This window comes from Ylistrum balloti, unplaced genomic scaffold (assembly GCF_031769215.1).
Source record: "Ylistrum balloti isolate Yb309-2 unplaced genomic scaffold, AGI_CSIRO_Ybal_v1 Utg369764, whole genome shotgun sequence".
In the NCBI taxonomy this organism is placed as follows: domain Eukaryota; kingdom Metazoa; phylum Mollusca; class Bivalvia; order Pectinida; family Pectinidae; genus Ylistrum; species Ylistrum balloti.
Window position 1 is genome coordinate 1,050,849 of NW_026781961.1, and position 20,124 is coordinate 1,070,972.

Sequence of the window (20,124 nt, forward strand, 5' to 3'; positions counted from 1 at the left end):
AAAGTCATGTTTTATTTACAAAATTACTTATTTTCATGATGCAGAGCTGCGTTGATCTTTTCATATATGAATACAATTTTGAACAAATATTATCATAGGAAAATATAAAAAAGAGAATTAAATTTGTAGACAGCCTCGAATTTATGTAAAAATGTCGTTTCTTCAATTGGATATCCTAAACATTAAACTATATTTCAACACGGGAAATATCTCCTATGTAGCATTATCTGATATGCCAAGCATGAAATGAATGCAGAAACTGAAACGGGCTTTATTTGACTATTGAAATAAGAATACAATACTATTTGAATATGAAGGCCAAACAACTTTTGATCACCTTAGAAATGTACAAATGTCTCAGATTAATTAGTGTTTATTAACTTAATTATTTAAATTATATTAATTATTTTATTTTTGTTATTTTTAGTTGGTATTTTAAAGAGATTGAATAATGAGATTTATAACGGTAGAAAATTTATGTTCCCAGGTAAAGACAAGGTAGGTAAATGGAGAGTATCAGAGGTAACTCGACAAGATGAATCCGAGGAAGTGTATCACCAGTCTCGACAGCAACACGAGAGCGTGGCCTTCATGTCAATGTGGGACATGGGTGGAGACCTTGCCTTTCAAGCTACAAACTCTGTGTTCATAAGCGCTCATGGTGTCTACATAGTTACGTTTAGGGCTATAGACTACTTCACAGACAATTTACAGATGGGTAGGTAGCAAGTTTTAAATAGGGCAAACTTTAATCATTTGACAAATACTAATTGATGTGAAGAAAATAGTACCACATGTAATGAAATTGCACAATAAATACACAAGAAATACACTTTTCAATAAAACTAGATAATATTTATTTGTGATATAGAGAATCAGCTCCATCGTTCCTGTTGTCGTTAGTGATGCTGGTGGCAGAAAATATCAACATCTAGAAGGCGAATGGGAACATAGAGAATTTAACCGGCGTTTGTATATATATCAGATAAACCAATTTCAAGCTTAGAAAAACAGACACGAGTTGAGTCTGTTTCGTCTTAGAATAAAGCAATATATCATGTTATGATTATATACTATCATACGTGTAAAAATTATAGAAATGAATATGTTCTAGAAGCAAAATAAAACCGTATTTTATGATAATATTGATGTGTAGTCCTACTGAAGAGCAACACTCGTACAGACATTTACATCACTTGCATCACTAATGACACCTAGAACAACGAATCAGATGTAGGACGCAGTGTAATTCATTATATTGCTTTGCTGTATTCTATGGTCATGTTGTTATTTACCTTGTGTGTCTTACGTTTTTATTTAACATATTAAAACAGTAAGACTGAAAAACTGGGTTCGAAACATCGGAGCCTACTCCTCTCGAGCGTACAACCCGAACAAACTACATCCCCATCACCCGCCGATCATTGTGGTGGGTACTCACATGGACCAGGTTAACGCCAAGTTTAAGGTAAAAAAAATTATAACTCCATGCGCTACGGCGAGTAAAATTTCCCAATTTGGTATGCAGTCAAAAATAGAAATTCAAGCTAAAGTGTAAATTTCTTTTTTAACGTTTTATAAATCACTTATTTACATATTGTTATGTGAATGAGCACAAATGTGATTTCCTGCCGATATCATTGTAGGATGAGACAACAGAGGAAAAAGATAAACGACTACAGAACATGCGGATCAAAATATCTAGTATCACAGAATTGACAAAGGAAAGGAAAGGCGAAGGATTTGTCTTCCTCAGATTCTGTACAGTGGATAATTCCATAAGCGACGACCCGGCGTTCGAGAAGATAAAAGGGTACATCCTTGAGGCGGCAGAGTATCAGGACCAGTGGGAAAGAAAATTGCCATGCTCATGGCTAGCCCTGGAGAGAGAAATTCTAAAACAAAGACAATGGAGACACGTTTTGACACTTCAAGATATCAAAGACATGGATTCCAAATGTGAATCTCCTATTGGTGACGAGGAAAAAATCCAGCTGTTTTTAGAGTATGATTATATTTTACTATCAATATTTGACATGTTGATCATGATTTACTTGTTTTTAATTTTGCCCGTAAAATTTAAGGGAATCACTGCAAATAATACAAAAGTCGTTGGTATCATAGGTATAAATATTCACATTTCGATACAATGAAAAGTTAATGAAATATTTACACGTTTTTGTAGATACCTTCATTCCACAAGATCTGTTCTGTACTTCCGAAAATACCGGAAAGTGATCATCAACCCTCAGTGGGTCATCAACGCCTTCAGAGAAATCCTAACGGACGAAAAGTTTCTGCCATCCGATGATCTCCTCCATACGGCTGACATTACCAAATATTTGCAAAATGCTGTCCTGACAGTTGATCTTGCAAAAGAACTATGGAAGTTAAAAGAAGACAATTCGTACATTCAACATATCGACATTCTTTTCGCCTTCCTTGAAGAATTTGGTCTCCTGGTAAAAGGATATCAAGGTCAGGACCAATATGGAAATCCTGTATATGACCACGACTACACTGTTCCAAGCAAACTCCAAACTGCACCGGACATTAATCAAATATCAAGTCTTCTGAAAGCAAAAGGAACAGTTTGTTCTCGAACACTTTGCTTCGTATTCGAGGAAGTCTTTACTCCTCAGGAACTGTTCCACCGAATATACGCAGGCGTCATCAAGAAATTCAGACCAGCTAAGGTAGCATCAGAAACAGGACCAATCACAACGTATGAAGAAAAACAGATCTACAAAGAACTTGGCTTCTTCAAGGTAGACGATCTATGTAACATGGTCGTCAGTACTCAGTGGGAGCAGTCTGTGATAGCAGTCACGCTCTACACGACTTCGGAGCCTCGGATTCTCGGAGACACCTGTTTGAAAGTGAGACAGACAATGGAGACCATCATACAATACACTCTTGAGTTGAGCCGTCAACAACACTTGAAATACTCATTCAAACTTCACTGTAGGTTTTACCTGCAACCGAACGACATTCCGCGAGACGGAGACGGAATACGGAAAACAACTAGAGGTCTTCCCTGTCAAGGAGATGATTGTGCCGGGAAACACATCCTTATAAATCATGATTGGTTCCTATGGTTTCCTGCTCCAGTTACGAGGACGGTCTGTGTAAGTAAAATCTTTTTGATGACCTCGTTTTAAACACTGAAATTTTGAACTAAAGTCGATAGTTTTTTTCTTGATTCCATAGATACGTATCTGTCTGGATCACCTAACATAAAGACACTTTTCCCGTTTTTATTATTAAATAGTGTATGTTTAGCAACTCTTCAATGTTTTCTTTTAAATTTAGAATGCTCTGAGCGGAAACACACCAAGAACATGTGGTATGTATTTACTCTAAAACGTTCCTGTTTTATTTGCCCATTCACTGTACTATCATTAAGAAACTGAAGTGAATTTAGTTTATTCGTTCATACCTGTATTTGCATCAACACAACAAGCTCTAGAAAATACTATAAAACGGTGTCTAAACATGGCTTTACATCTTCCTTCTTCGACATTTCGGTCGTAGCTCTGTTCTTTGTTACATTACCAATTTGATTGGAGGCTTAGTAAAACGATGTAAGATCCTCAGCATCACTGGTGAGTCCTAGGAGGACGAAACAGCTGTATGATGTAGCATCACTGGTGAGTCCTAGGAGGACGAAACAGCTGTATGATGTAGCATCACTGATGAGTCCTAGGAGGACGAAACAGCTGTATGATGTAGCATCACTGGTGAGTCCTAGGAGGACGAAACAGCTGTATGATGTAGCATCACTGGTGAGTCCTAGGAGGACGAAACAGTTGTATGATGTATCATTACTGATGAGTCCTAGAAGGACGAAACAGCTGTATGATGTAGCATCACTGGTGAGTCCTAGGAGGACGAAACAGCTGTATGATGTAACATCACTGATGAGTCCTAGGAGGACGAAACAGTTGTATGATGTAACATCACTGATGAGTCCTAGGAGGACGAAACAGCTGTATGATGTAGCATCACTGGTGAGTCCTAGGAGGACGAAACAGTTGTATGATGTAACATCACTTATGAGTCCTAGAAGGACGAAACAGCTGTATGATGTAGTATCACTGGTGAGTCCTAGGAGGACGAAACAGCTGTATGATGTAACATCACTGATGAGTCCTAGGAGGACGAAACAGTTGTATGATGTAACATCACTGTAGAGTCCTAGGAGGACGAAACAGCTGTATGATGTAGCATCACTGATGAGTCCTAGGAGGACGAAACAGCTGTATGATGTAACATCACTGACGAGTCCTAGAAGGACGAAACAGCTGTATGATGTAACATCACCGACAAGTCCTAGACGGACGAAACAGCTGTATGATGTAGTATCACTAACGAGTCATAGAAAGACGAAAAAGCTGTATGATGTAACATCACTGATGAGTCCTAGAAGGACGATACAGCTGTATGATGTAACATCACTGTAGAGTCCTAGGAGGACGAAACATCTGTATGATGTAGCATCAATGATGAGTCCTAGGAGGACGAAACAGCTGTATGATGTAACATCACTGATGAGTCCTAGGAGGACGAAACAGCTGTATGATGTAGCATCACAGATGAGTCCTAGGAGGACGAAACAGCTGTATTATGTAGCATCACTGGTGAGTCCTAGGAGGACGAAACAGTTGTATGATGCAGCATCACTGATGAGTCCTAGGAGGACGAAACAGCTGTATGATGTAGCATCAATGATGAGTCCTAGGAGGACGAAACAGCTGTATGATGTAACATCACTGATGAGTCCTAGGAGGACGAAACAGCTGTATGATGTAACATCACTGATGAGTCCTAGGAGGACGAAACAGCTGTATGATGTAACATCACTGTAGAGTCCTAGGAGGACGAAACATCTGTATGATGTAGCATCAATGATGAGTCTTAGGAGGACGAAACAGCTGTTTGATGTAACATCACTGATGAGTCCTAGGAGGACGAAACAGCTGTATGATGTAGCATCACAGATGAGTCCTAGGAGGACGAAACAGCTGTATGATGTAGCATCACTGGTGAGTCCTAGGAGGACGAAACAGCTGTATGATGTAGCATCACTGGTGAGTCCTAGGAGGACGAAATAGCTGTATGATGTAGCATCACTGATGAGTCCTAGGAGGACGAAACAGCTGTATGATGTAGCATCACTGATGAGTCCTAGGAGGACGAAACAGCTGTATGATGTAGCATCACTGATGAGTCCTAGGAGGACGAAACAGCTGTATGATGTAACATCACTGATGAGTCCTAGGAGGACGAAACAGCTGTATGATGTGGTATCACTGATGAGACCTAGGAGGACGAAACAGCTGTATAATAAATTTTCAAGTATTATTTGGCTTACTGTATCTATTGATTTGTATTTAAAGGTGTTATTACTTTGTGTGTCTTTTGTGCAATCTTGAAATTTCATCTTCTTTTGTAAATATCGAAATAGATGAAAATTTGTGTTCCTCTTCAAATTCTAAATTCCTTTTTCCAAGACTCCGAATTGCTGACGGACAAAGGTTTACAGGAAAAGGTCGCCGCCAGGCTTGGCATAAACTGGGAATCTGTGATGACCTCTCTGGGTGTTCAGAGCTATCAACTTGACCGGATAAAGCTGGCTCACCAATACGCTCCTCTTACACAGATAACCAGCGCGCTAATCCATTGGCGTGACACCTATCTCACTGACAGTCCAGAAGAGGAAATGTTGAAGGACTTGTCTAAGGCTTTCCGACAGTTTGGGGTAGACAGTGACGTGATAGATCAGGAACTGGAGATATTTACTAGGTAAGACAAGTCATCGTACACTATATGTACCATTGTATGTGTCACGTGCATTCCATAGGTCGTATTTGTGTATTTGTATGTTGTGTAACGTTCTGTTTCGTATCGTGTTGTGGCGCGACGGCAGTTCCGTAGATGGTAAGTGAGACGCACGAGCAGGAGCTATGACAGGTGTTCTATCGGGCCGTGTCGTCCCTTCAATTATATCATAATTAATACGGGACGGATATCATACAGACCATGGTAAGTATTGTTTATTGTTGATTTCTTCTAGTAAGATAATTGAATAAGGGTTTATTTGGTTCAGGTGTCATTGGAATGTTAGTCATGCATTATTTCATGTGCAGTCCAATCATGCGTATCATTAAATGTTTTGTTATTGTTTGCAATAGTCTTACGCTTGTTATTCAAACTGTACTTCCAAATACAAACATGTACACTAAGTCAGGATAGGTATTTTGAATGAATTTAGGGGTTATATGTATATTTATTAAACTTCAATGCTAATGTAATTTTATTGTGTGGAAGCCCATAGGGATCGTATGATAATTATGTTTACAATTCTGTTAGGGCAAGGACCCGCACCTGTAACTAGGCAGTCATTAATGTGGTCAATTACATTAACTGTATTCATTATCTTAATTATATGTACTGTTTTAACGGATGAATACTTAGATATTATTTGTATAACTTACATATTTAAATAGGAGTTTGTATGGTTTTGATTGAATGTGCGAATGTGACTATTAAAAGTGTTTGTTTCTACAGCAATTAATGCATGCCAGACGATAGTTGGAGCTGACGTGGTTGACCTACGGGACCAGTAGCTGACGCACTAAATTTGTATCTGGTGGTTGTCGCATGACCGACTGACGATTCATGGAGCAGAGTTACGTCATGTTCGTTACTACATGTACGAGGAACAAAGTGGTATACTCATGTCTTGCTAAGGTGACGCCGATTTGCTGCTTGTGAGTTAACTTGAATTCAGCCGCCACGTGAGGCTGTGCAGACAGATTAGTATGCTAGCATTTGTCTCCATACCTTTTGGAGAGCATTGTGAGACAGATAGCTTCTGCGGAAGTCACTCTGCTCTGTCCACCCTGATTTAACCAGCGCTGTGGTTAGTCGTTAGAACTGATTCTTGTGAGATTCGTTGGAGGCCCTGACAATTGACTTTATGGTAAGAGAAAGTGTGTGTTGAGTGAGTGTGGGGCATTAAGATATGTTGTATAGATATTGTTTTGTAGTGATTTGGTTGTATATAAACTCTTCAATCTTGTAACTTATTGCCATTGTGCTTTCTTTTCCCTTGACCTTAACAACCTCGTGTTCCCACGTTACAGTATGTATCTACTATGTCGTACTTATTATTTTCTAGGACGTGCTTATACTGAGTCATGCTTACGTATCCAGTGTGTTCTATTTTGTTGAAGTAGGTCATGCTTACTTAGGAGTTTGGTCATGAGTACGTCTAACTACATCTAGGTCATTCTTAGGAATCTATTTTATCATGCTGATATATTTTTTCAATGTCATGTTTATCTCTTTACTAGGTAATGTTTATGACTTGACTGGGTCATCTTATGCCTTGACTAGCTCATGTTTATGTCTTGACTAGGTCATGTTAATGAATTGACCTCGTCATCTGATGCCTTGACTAGGTCATGTTTATGTCTTGACTAGGTCATGTTTATCTCTTTACTATGTCATGATTATGCCTAAGCTAGGTCATATTTATCTCTTTACTAGGTAAAATGACTAGGATTGATGTTATATATAAGATCTGCTATAGAAATCATGTAACGAATGAAAGATGGCATGATGAAATATTCTAATGTTTTAGACACGAAGATCAGGAAGGATGCTAATCCCAGAAAAAGACAGATCTCTTGTGTGATGCTGTTTGTAGTGATAATACCATTTAGTGTGTGAGGGATCGGTGTCAACTGCCCATTGTTTCACGTTTAAAGTATTTAAAGTGATAAATAGGATAATTATCACACTATTAAAATAGAAACCCTCTTCTTGTTTTCTCCAATCTTTTTATTCGTTCAAACAGAATAAGAATTGCCTGAGAGCAGTGTGGATTGATATTAAACGGAAATTCGTTACATGTTACTGCGCACCGTGTATAACGTTTTCTACTCAGAATTTCAGATTGGTATGTAGATCTACACTGAAAGTGTAGACTATATTTAAGTCAATGTTGAAACTGGTGTTACGATTCCTTTTTAACAATTTTATTCAGTAAAACTGCATCGGTACTTCTATCACTGGCAAGTGAGGAAAAATATCAAATCAGTTGTCTACATCCAGTTCAATGAGGAAATAACACTTCTGTAAAACTTAAAATACAGTGAAACCTCGCTATGAAGACCACTTTGGGACTGGACAAGAGAGGTCTTAATAGTGAGGTGGATCAGGATGACTGCAAATAACGGTAACTGTTTAAAAAGAAAGACTTTATATATAGTTAAGTAATGTACATGTATATTGTTAAACAATAATAACTAAACTGTATATGAATTGTTGAATTTTATGAAATGCATATAAAAAAGATAAAATTGGTGAATTGATAATATAATATATATGTATATATTCCTTAGTTTTGGTCTTGTTGATGTTGAATCCTCATCAGTGGATGGTCTTGTTGATGGTGAATCCTCATCAGTGGATGGTCTTGTTGATGGTGAATCCTCATCAGCGGATGGTTTTGGTGTATTGAATCCTCATCAGTGGATGGTCTTGTTGGTGGTGAATCCTCATCAGTGGATGGTCTTGTTGATGGTGAATCCTCATCAGTGGATGGTCTTGTTGATGGTGACTCCTCATCAGTGGATGGTCTTGTTGATGGTGAATCCTCATCAGTGGATGGTCTTGTTGATGGTGAATCCTCATCAGTGGATGGTCTTGTTGATGGTGAATCCTCATCAGTGGATGGTCTTGTTGATGGTGAATCCTCATCAGTGGATGGTCTTGTTGATGGTGAATCCTCATCAGTGGATGGTCTTGTTGATGGTGAATCCTCATCAGTGGATGCTGATGGTGAATCCTCATCAGTGGATGGTCTTGTTGATGGTGAATCCTCATCAGTGGATGGTCTTGTTGATGGTGACTCCTCATCAGTGGATGGTCTTGTTGATGGTGAATCCTCATCAGTGGATGGTCTTGTTGATGGTGACTCCTCATCAGTGGATGGTCTTGTTGATGGTGAATCCTCATCAGTGGATGGTCTTGTTGATGGTGAATCCTCATCAGTGGATGGTCTTGTTGATGGTTAATCCTCATCAGTGGATGGTCTTGTTGATGGTGAATCCTCATCAGTGGATGGTCTTGTTGATGGTGACTCCTCATCAGTGGATGGTCTTGTTGATGGTGACTCCTCATCAGTGGATGGTCTTGTTGATGGTGACTCCTCATCAGTGGATGGTCTTGTTGATGGTGACTCCTCATCAGTGGATGGTCTTGTTAATGGTGAATCATCATCAGATAGGATCCGCCTGTTTTCCAATCCCTTTTTCATATATGTATATGAAACGGGGATGGGATTTGGGGCAGAGGACGCTACGACACCAACTCAGCCAGGTTCAGTTCATACATATTTATTCAGAAATAGATGAAAACCTGAAACAATACAACACTATATTAGACGGACAGTACATTACGGATTACCATAGGACACAATTTCAACAATACTATAAGATAACAATACCATCACAGATTGGACTTTACATTACATTACAATGCATTACATTACATTATCTTAAAATACTTGAAACTTGAGATTACTGATGACTTTACAGACAATAGTTTAATCATAATATTACATGTGTACTATATTAATTACTATGACATGTTACTTTCAACAAACTATATAGATATACCTAATTTGAACTGAACATGAACACTTACTCCGTCATTGTGACAGTGTTCTTGAATACAATGTATATGATAAGATGGCTATGATGAACAATGGCTTGGCCTAAACAACAAATATAAAAAAGGTTCTCAAAATACAAAGACTACTACAATTACTTCCATAAGATGTACAATACATACATGACTAAATTAGGATTATTTTAAATTCCCAAATTCCTAGAATAAATTAATTACTTTTAAACATTATGGATATTTCAAAATGGCCACAAGCCTGAACACTTTTCACCTGACACACTAGCACAGTGAATCAATTAAAATAAGATATTACAGATATATAAAGTGCACTAGTATAGCACATCATAATTGACTATGTAAATCAGTTACTATTACATTATTAGCATTGAATAAAATTAGACATTAATACATTTAAACAAGTTAAAAGTTCCTACCTCCTGCCTGGTGTCTGTTATCCAGTCAGCACTGAGATACCCCTGTCCAATGCTCATGCCCAGCATGTGCAGTGGGACAGGTAGGGAAAAAGTCACATGACCAGCAGTGGGACAGGTAAGGGAAGGGTCACATGACTAGCACACAGGTAAAGGTCACAGAACACAAACATAAAACATGACACTACACAGCTGACAGCTGGACAATAACACAGGACAGTACTAGACACCACGATACTACACAATCATCATTATTATCATGTTATTACAATTTAATTACAATGCAGAATATACTGTTTATTAATAATATATATATATACATCATCATCATCTGAAAAACCCGGACAGGCTGTCTCTGCTACATATATGAATGTCAATAGAATTGTGAGAATTTCTAAATTCAGTTAGTCGCCTCACTGTGGTGTATAATATGTTTACAGGTTTTCTAATAATCTTAACAATATTCTTACTCTTTTATTTGCATTTTTTTAAAAAGAATGTTTGCTTGTTTGAAATATTAATAAATATCATATAATTTTAATCCAAATGACATTTCTATTTATTTACACAGCAATAATTTGAAGACAAAGAACATAATTGAACTACATTGCATTCCACTTTTATTATAAGAGGTAAACACTCCAACGAAACGAAAGTCTTTGGAAACTGCCTGTTATAGTTATAAAGCCATAGATATGTGAACTGTGATGTCCGTATCTGGACAGGTGTAACTGCTTGTCAACGGATATAAACAGGACATACTCTGTATCAAACATATATTCAACAGGACAGACTTTAATGTAAGAGTTATCTCTCTTTGGTCATACTCGATCATAATAGTTATATGGTCAATACACATATACACTACATGAACGAATTCGTTTTAAATATATCCCACATATTCTTTCAACGCCATCAAGTCTCTATTTCATAAGTAATATCATGTAATTCATCGGGTTTAACAATCACCTGAGATAACCGGTCGGGTTTTGGTCTATGATCACTGCAGTGTGTTTGAATAGGAATAATTACATCGAACGGCACTCCCTACTAGAATTACTTCGTCAAAAAGTTGTATTGAAAAAAATAGCGGAAAAAATGATATCATGATGTCTTTAGCTGAGATCGAACATGAAAATACGACTAACGTGCGAGTGCCGTTTTACCGTCTGTACTATATACAGATATAGAAATTGCCAACATGTTTTGTTTTTAAAAAAACGAAGATGGATGCACATGCACATTTTTGGTCCAATTTGATTTTTTTTCTTCAAATTTTCGAGGATAGGATTTAAGTCACATTTGTTCACCGCTGGATAAGGTTTACCTGCCTAAAACGCTGTGCGACAAAATTGCATGAGAAACAGGTGAAGACCTCTGTTCTAGTGCAACTTGATTAAGGTAGAAAATTTGACGACCTGACTCGAGGTATTCTAACGTCACCTTTCCAAACTTCCTTATAAATTGTCCAAACATTCTTTCCAGCATTGTCATACACAAAAAAGAAGATTTTGATATTTTATCCATTCTTGATAAAGGAAAGGTTGTTGGACCTGACAAGATTAGCCTTTGTATGCTGAAAGCAACAGCCAGAACAATTCTTCAGCCTCTTACTATGTTGTTTAACCGATCCATTAGTGATACTGTTTTCCCATTGAAACAGAAAAAGTTCCTGTTTTACCATTATTCAAGAAGGGAGATGCTCATATTCCTTCTAAATATAGACCAATTTCTTTCTTGAGTTGTCTGTCTAAAATTATGGAAAGTTGCGTGTTTAAACATATTTCAAACTTTGCTAGAGACGATGATATTTTTAAAAGTATCAATCTGGATTCCTTCCAGGTCACTCCACAGTCTACCAGTTAACAAAACTGTATTATAATATTGTCTCTGCTGTTGATTATGATGAATACTCTTGTGCTGTTTTTCGTGACTTGTCAAAACCTTTTGACACAGTCTGGCATAAAGGTCTTTTGTTCAAACTTCGTCAGTTTGGAATTGAAGGAAAGTTACTATCCTGGCTAGAAAACTACTTAAGCAAAAGACAACAATCTGTTGTGTATGGAAATCACGTTTCTTCTTTCAAGCATGTCACATCAGGGGTTCCCCAGGGTCCTGTACTTGGGCCTCTGCTATTCCTGTTTTATATCAATGACTTACTGACCCAATGCAAACTTTTGTCAAGCTATTGGCTGATGATTCCTCTCTTCAAAAATCGTCTGCCAATTTTAATGAAATCGAGCAAACATTGGTCTGGTCAATGGCTTATGCAGTTCAATCCTGTAAAGACTTAGGCAGTTAGTTATCTTTTCTTCTAAACATATCCCAGTTAAGCCAAATTTGGTATGCAACGGTAAGCCGATTGAGTTCAACGACTCAAATCGTCATTTAGGAGTAACTCTCAGTAATAATTGCAAATGGGGAGACCACATAAACCAATTGAACCAATCTTCTTCTCAAAAAGTAATTACTTTGAAAAAAACTGAATTATAAAGTAGATAAGTCTACTCTCAATCCTATATATGTATCATTTATACGACCTGTGTTTGAATATGCCTCATGTGTTTGGGATGGATGTTCGGAACACTTGTCCGACTCCCTAGAAAAAGTTCAGTTAGAAGCAGCTAGAATCGTCTCTGGTCTCACATTCATGGCTTCTCGTGACTCTTTATATACTGAAACAGGCTGAAATCCACTCAAACATAGAAGAGTCAAAGCCTACCACATTGTACAAAATACATAACAAAAACGTCCCTCTATACTTAGAGAGCTTGATACCACCTAATAGGCGTGACATAAACATGGAGTTAAGAAATCCAGACAACTATCAAGTCTCCCTAAGTCGTCTGGATATATGAAAAATTGTGAAATAATTTAGACAATCCTACTGTATCACTGAAAACATTTAGAACCAAACAATCCCGCATACACTCTTCAGTTCCTGACTATTTACATTCTAATAATCGATACCTCACTGTTATACATGGCCGCATTAGACATTAGCGTAGTGGCTTGCGTTCAGATTTATATAGGGCAGGTATTTGTCTATCCCCGAATTGTCCGTGTGGTGATGGAAATGAAGACGTAAGTCATTATTTCCTTATATGTTCATTATTTTCTAATTGCAGACGTAAATTGTTTGATACTTTGTATGATTTAGACGTACATTTTAATACAGAAACTATCTTCTGGGGCGACAGTGGTGTTTTCTCGTATGAAACTAGTTGTAATATTGTTAAATCTGTCCTAAAGTTGATAAAACTAAGCGTTTTAACACTACCTAATTATGACCTGTTTGTAGTCGGCACTGAATTGATATAGAATTGATATAAAATCTGTACTTTCTCTTTTTCTCTTCTTTTTTTCCATCCTATCATCTCATCTTTTCCTCCTTTTGACAAAATGATTTAAACTTACAATTGTACGTATTGTGATAACATTATTTTTTATAATATATGTGTTTGTTTACATATACCCAATTGTCTGTATATAGCACTGGGGTTACCTGTGATTATGTGCTCAGGTGTAGGACACCTGGCTGTCTTAGGCCATGCATGGGCACACATGACCTATAACCCCAATGAGGGTATACACTGACCGTTGGTATCTCCTTCTAGGGAGAGCTGAAGAAGGAGAGGAGAGAAGCACATCTTGCTATGACACAAGCTCAAATCATGGTACGTTTATTGGTACAGATCCTCATTATTCTGTGACCAAGTCCCCTGTATGGTAACTTGTTGGTGTCACAGAACCAAGATGTCTGGTTGGTGTGACATTATTTTACCACCTGTCACGTTGTAATCTAAACTACAGCAATAAATGTAAATGTAATGAGTTGTTTTCTTGTACTTTCGCAGACCATCACGGACCCTTAGAAATATTTGTGACAAGGGAAAACGTTACAGTATTTCATATTTATAGTATAAACATGTGTCACGTGCAGTATGTTAACTATTTGTAATTTCATTTATGGAGAAGAGTTCATAAGTTACTAGAAATTGTCTCTGATCCATTTATCTAATACAGATAATAAGATATGTTTAAATCATTCAGGGTATTTTTCTAATTATTTGTATTTGGATATAACTCAATGAGATCACTTATCCAAATTCACAAATGGAGCTTTTTCTGTTTTATTGTTGGTCATATTTATTTCGAATCAAGCGGTTTCACCCCATACCTCTTTCGTAATTTCAATGTTTCTGATAATTTCGAAATAATGTCAAATACGTGTTTATTATGAACTGTGCCAGAATGGATTGAAGTCGCGGACTAATTGTCCCCCAGCATTATCTACCGCCGACAACCGTGAAGATAAAACCAAACACACACAAACGAAACTCAAGATATAGCCGCACGTTTATGGAGCTTAACACTTTTCGTCGCGAAAACACGAGAATCGAAAATCTAAATTGTCGTTTTTTTCGTCTTTTCTCTGTGAATTGATTATGGACGTCTAGACTTTACCACTGCGCCATCCGACCCCTCTGTTTTTACTTAATCGTGTTTCGAAATCTGTACACGAGTTACGATAAAGGCCTGGAAAGGTACAAGGACAGTTAGACACATTTGTTCCTAACAAATACTTTTATGATGCTGTGTCGTTTGTTTTCATCCGAATACTTTAAATTTGAGTTGTACCAAGAGTTGCCTCCCTTCGGTTACACTATGTTGATTTTGTGTTCAATTTCTAAACTGTGGAATGGTTATTTTCATAGTAGCCAACCAGTTAGAGATGGCAGTATCAGAGGTCTCCTCCATAGTAACCAACCAGTTAGAGATGGCAGTGTGAGAGATCTCCTTCATGGTAACCAACCAGATAGAGATGGCAGTGTGAGAGATCTCCTTCATGGTAACCAACCAGTTAGAGATGACAGTGTGAGAGATCTCCTTCATGGTAACCAAGCAGTTAGAGATGGCAGTGTGAGAGATCTCCTTCATGGTAACCAACCAGTTAGAGATGGCAGTGTGAGAGATCTCCTTCATGGTAGCCAACCAGTTAGAGATGGCAGTGTGAGAGATCTCCTTCATGGTAGCTAACCAGCAAGAGATGGCAGTGTGAGAGATCTCTTTCATGGTAACCAATCAGTTAGAGATGACAGTGTGAGAGATCTCCTTCATGGTAACCAACCAGTTAGAGATGGCAGTGTGAGAGATCTCCTTCATGGTAACCAACCAGTTAGAGATGACAGTGTGAGAGATCTCCTTCATGGTAACCAACCAGTTAGAGATGGCAGTGTGAGAGATCTCCTTCATGGTAACCAACCAGTTAGAGATGACAGTGTGAGAGATCTCCTTCATGGTAACCAACCAGTTAGAGATGACATAGTGAGAGATCTCCTTCATGGTAACCAACCAGTTAGAGATGGCAGTGTGAGAGATCTCCTTCATGGTAACCAACCAGTTAGAGATGACAGTGTGAGAGATCTCCTTCATGGTAACCAACCAGTTAGAGATGACAGTGTGAGAGATCTCCTTCATGGTAACCAACCAGTTAGAGATGGCAGTGTGAGAGATCTCCTTCATGGTAACCAACCAGTTAGAGATGACAGTGTGAGAGATCTCCTTCATGGTAACCAACCAGTTAGAGATGGCAGTGTAAGAGATCTCCTTCATGGTAGCTAACTAGCAAGAGATGGCAGTGTGAGAGATCTCCTTCATGGTAACCAACCAGTTAGAGAAAGGCGGTTTGACAGTGATAACGAAAGGCAGGATGACAAGGATAAAGAAAGGCAGGATGACAGGGATGAAGAAAGGCAGGATTACAGGGATAAAGGAATGCAGGAAGAAAGGGATAAAGATAGGCAGGGTGACAGGGATAAAGAAATGCAGGATGACAGCGGTAAAGAAAGGAAGGATGACAGGGATTAAGAAAGGCAGGGTGACAGGAATAAGGAAAGATAAAGAAAGGCAGGTTGACAGGGATTAAGAAAGGCAGGATGACAGGAATAAAGAAAGGCTGAATGACAGTGATTACGAAAGACAGGTTGACAGGAGTAAGGAAAGATAAAGAAAGGCAGGTTGACAGGGATAAAGAAAGACAGGATGACAGGGATAAAGAAAGGCAGGTTGACAGGGATAAAGAAAGGCAGGATGACAGGGATAAAGAAAGGCATTATGACATGAATAAAAAAGGCAGGGTGACAGGGATAAAGAAATGCAGGATGACAGCGGTAAAGAAAGGAAGGATGACAGGGATTAAGAAAGGTAAAGAGAGGCAGGATGACAGAAATAAAGAAAGGCAGGATGACAGGAATAATGAAAGATAAAGAAAGGCAGGTTGACAGGGATAACGAAAGGCAGTTTGATAGGGATAAAGTAAGGCAAAATGACAGGGATAAAGAAAGGCAGGATGACAAACATAAAAAAAGCAGGTTGTAAGATAGGCATTATGACATGAATAAAAAAAGGCAGGATGACAGGGATAAAGAATGGCAAATGGACAGGGATAAAGAAAGGCAGGTTGGAAAGATAAAGAAAGGCAGGTTGACAGGGATAAAGAAAGGCAGGTTGACAGAGATCAAGAAAGGCAGGTTGTCAGGGATAGAGAAAGGCAGGTTGTCAGGAATAAAGAAAGGCAGGATGTCACGAATAAAGAAAGGCAGGTTGTCAGCGATAAAGAAAGGCAGGTTGACAGGGATAAAGAAAGGCAGGATGACAGTGTTAGAGAAAGGCGGTTTGACAGTGATAACGAAAGGCAGGATGACAAGGATAAAGAAAGGCATGATGACAGGGATGAAGAAAGGCAGGATTAAAGGGATAAAGGAAGGCAGGAAGAAAGGGATAAAGATAGGCAGGGTGACAGGGATAAAGAAATGCAGGATGACAGCGGTAAAGAAAGGAAGGATGACAGGGATTAAGAAAGGCAGCTCCTTCATGGTAACCAACCAGTTAGAGATGGCAGTGTGAGAGATCTCCTTCATGGTAACCAACCAGTTAGAGATGGCAGTGTGAGAGATCTCCTTCATGGTAACCAACCAGTTAGAGATGGCAGTGTGAGAGATCTCCTTCATGGTAACCAACCAGTTAGAGATGACAGTGTGAGAGATCTCCTTCATGGTAACCAACCAGTTAGAGATGGCAGTTTGAGAGATCTCCTTCATGGTAACCAACCAGTTAGAGATGACAGTGTGAGAGATCTCCTTCATGGTAACCAACCAGTTAGAGATGGCAGTGTGAGAGATCTCCTTCATGGTAACCAACCAGTTAGAGATGGCAGTGTGAGAGATCTCCTTCATGGTAACCAACCAGTTAGAGATGGCAGTGTGAGAGATGGTAACCAACCAGTTAGAGATGGCAGTGTGAGAGATCTCCTTCATGGTAACCAACCAGTTAGAGATGGCAGTGTGAGAGATCTCCTTCATGGTAGCCAACCAGTTAGAGATGACAGTGTGAGAGATCTCCTTCATGGTAACCAACCAGTTAGAGATGGCAGTGTGAGAGATCTCCTTCATGGTAGCCAACCAGTTAGAGATGGCAGTGTGAGAGATCTCCTTCATGGTAACCAACCAGTTAGAGATGGCAGTGTGAGAGATCTCCTTCATGGTAACCAACCAGTTAGAGATGGCAGTGTGAGAGATCTCCTTCATGGTAACCAACCAGTTAGAGATGGCAGTGTGAGAGATCTCCTTCATGGTAACCAACCAGATGGCAGTGTAGAGATGGTAACCAACCAGTTAGAGTGACAGTGTGAGAGATCTCCTTCATGGTAACCAACCAGTTAGAGATGGCAGTGTGAGAGATCTCCTTCATGGTAACCAACCAGTTAGAGATGACAGTGTAAGAGATCTCCTTCATGGTAACCAACCAGTTAGAGATGGCAGTGTGAGAGATCTCCTTCATGGTAACCAACCAGTTAGAGATGGCAGTGTGAGAGATCTCCTTCATGGTAACCAACCGGTTAGAGATGACAGTGTGAGAGATCTCCTTCATGGTAACCAACCGGTTAGAGATGACAGTGTGAGAGATCTCCTTCATGGTAACCAACCAGTTAGAGATGTCAGTTTAAGAGATCTCCTTCATGGTAGCCAACCAGTTAGAGATGGCAGTGTGAGAGATCTCCTTCATGGTAACCAACCAGTTAGAGATGGCAGTGTGAGAGATCTCCTTCATGGTAACCAACCAGTTAGAGATGGCAGTGTGAGAGATCTCCTTCATGGTAACCAACCAGTTAGAGATGGCAGTGTGAGAGATCTCCTTCATGGTAACCAACCAGTTAGAGATGGCAGTGTTAGAGATCTCCTTCATGGTAGCCAACCAGTTAGAGATGGCAGTGTAAGAGATCTCCTTCCTGGTAGCCAACCCAGTGTAGAGATGGCAGTGTGAGAGATCTCCTTCATGGTAACCAACCAGTTAGAGATGGCAGTGTGAGAGATCTCCTTCATGGTAGCCAACCAGTTAGAGATGACAGTGTGAGAGATCTCCTTCATGGTAACCAACCAGTTAGAGATGGCAGTGTGAGAGATCTCCTTCATGGTAGCCAACCAGTTAGAGATGGCAGTGTGAGAGATCTCCTTCATGGTAACCAACCAGTTAGAGATGGCAGTGTGAGAGATGGTAACCAACCAGTTAGAGATGCAGTGTGAGAGATCTCCATTAACCAACCAGTTAGAGATGGTAGATCTCCTTCCAACCAGTTAGAGATGGCAGTGTGAGAGATCTCCTTCATGGTAGCCAACCAGTTAGAGATGACAGTGTGAGAGATCTCCTTCATGGTAACCAACCAGTTAGAGATGGCAGTGTGAGAGATCTCCTTCATGGTAACCAACCAGTTAGAGATGGCAGTGTGAGAGATCTCCTTCATGGTAACCAACCAGTTAGAGATGGCAGTGTGAGAGATCTCCTTCATGGTAGCCAACCAGTTAGAGATGGCAGTGTGAGAGATCTCCTTCATGGTAACCAACCAGTTAGAGATGGCAGTGTAAGAGATCTCCTTCCTGGTAGCCAACCAGTTAGAGATGACAGTGTGAGAGATCTCCTTCATGGTAACCAACCAGTTAGAGATGGCAGTGTGAGAGATCTCCTTCATGGTAACCAACCAGTTAGAGATGACAGTGTGAGAGATCTCCTTCATGGTAACCAACCAGTTAGAGATGGCAGTGTGAGAGATCTCCAGTTAGAGATGGCAGTGTGAGAGACCAACCAGTTAGAGATGGCAGTGTGAGAGATCTCCTTCATGGTAACCAACCAGTTAGAGATGGCAGTGTGAGAGATCTCCTTCATGGTAGCCAACCAGTTAGAGATGGCAGTGTGAGAGATCTCCTTCATGGTAACCAACCAGTTAGAGAGAGAGATGAGAGATCTCCTTCAGTAACCAACCAGTTAGAGATGGCAGTGTGAGAGATCTCCTTCATGGTAACCAACCAGTTAGAGAGAGTAACCAACCAGTTGCAGTGTGAGAGATCTCCTTCATGGTAACCAACCAGTTAGAGATGGCAGTGTGAGAGATCTCCTTCATGGTAACCAACCAGTTAGAGATGGCAGTGTGAGAGATCTCCTTCATGGTAACCAACCAGTTAGAGATGACAGTGTGAGAGATCTCCTTCATGGTAACCAACCAGTTAGAGATGGCAGTGTGAGAGATCTCCTTCATGGTAACCAACCAGTTAGAGATGGCAGTGTGAGAGATCTCCTTCATGGTAACCAACCAGTTAGAGATGGCAGTGTGAGAGATCTCCTTCATGGTAACCAACCAGTTAGAGATGGCAGTGTGAGAGATCTCCTTCATGGTAACCAACCAGTTAGAGATGGCAGTGTGAGAGATCTCCTTCATGGTAGCCAACCAGTTAGAGATGGCAGTGTGAGAGATCTCCTTCATGGTAACCAACCAGTTAGAGATGGCAGTGTGAGAGATCTCCTTCATGGTAGCCAACCAGTTAGAGATGGCAGTGTGAGAGATCTCCTTCATGGTAACCAACCTTTTTGGTAACCAACCAGTTAGAGATGGCTGTTTGAGAGATCTCCTTTATGGTAACCAACCAGTTAGAGATGACAG

General features: G+C 39.5%; 1 protein-coding gene across 1 annotated transcript; it reads left to right on the forward strand.

Annotated features, from left to right (window-relative positions):
- The first annotated feature begins 477 nt into the window (after nucleotides 1-477).
- On the forward strand, nucleotides 478-7,012 carry LOC132543745 (probable serine/threonine-protein kinase pats1). The gene is made up of 7 exons (XM_060207269.1): nucleotides 478-718; nucleotides 1,335-1,468; nucleotides 1,647-2,005; nucleotides 2,186-3,128; nucleotides 3,313-3,346; nucleotides 5,514-5,805; nucleotides 6,571-7,012. The coding sequence occupies exons 1-7, from the start codon at nucleotides 478-480 to the stop codon at nucleotides 6,575-6,577; spliced, it is 2,010 nt and encodes a 669-aa protein (XP_060063252.1). The 3' UTR covers nucleotides 6,578-7,012.
- Nucleotides 7,013-20,124: the final 13,112 nt, after the last annotated feature.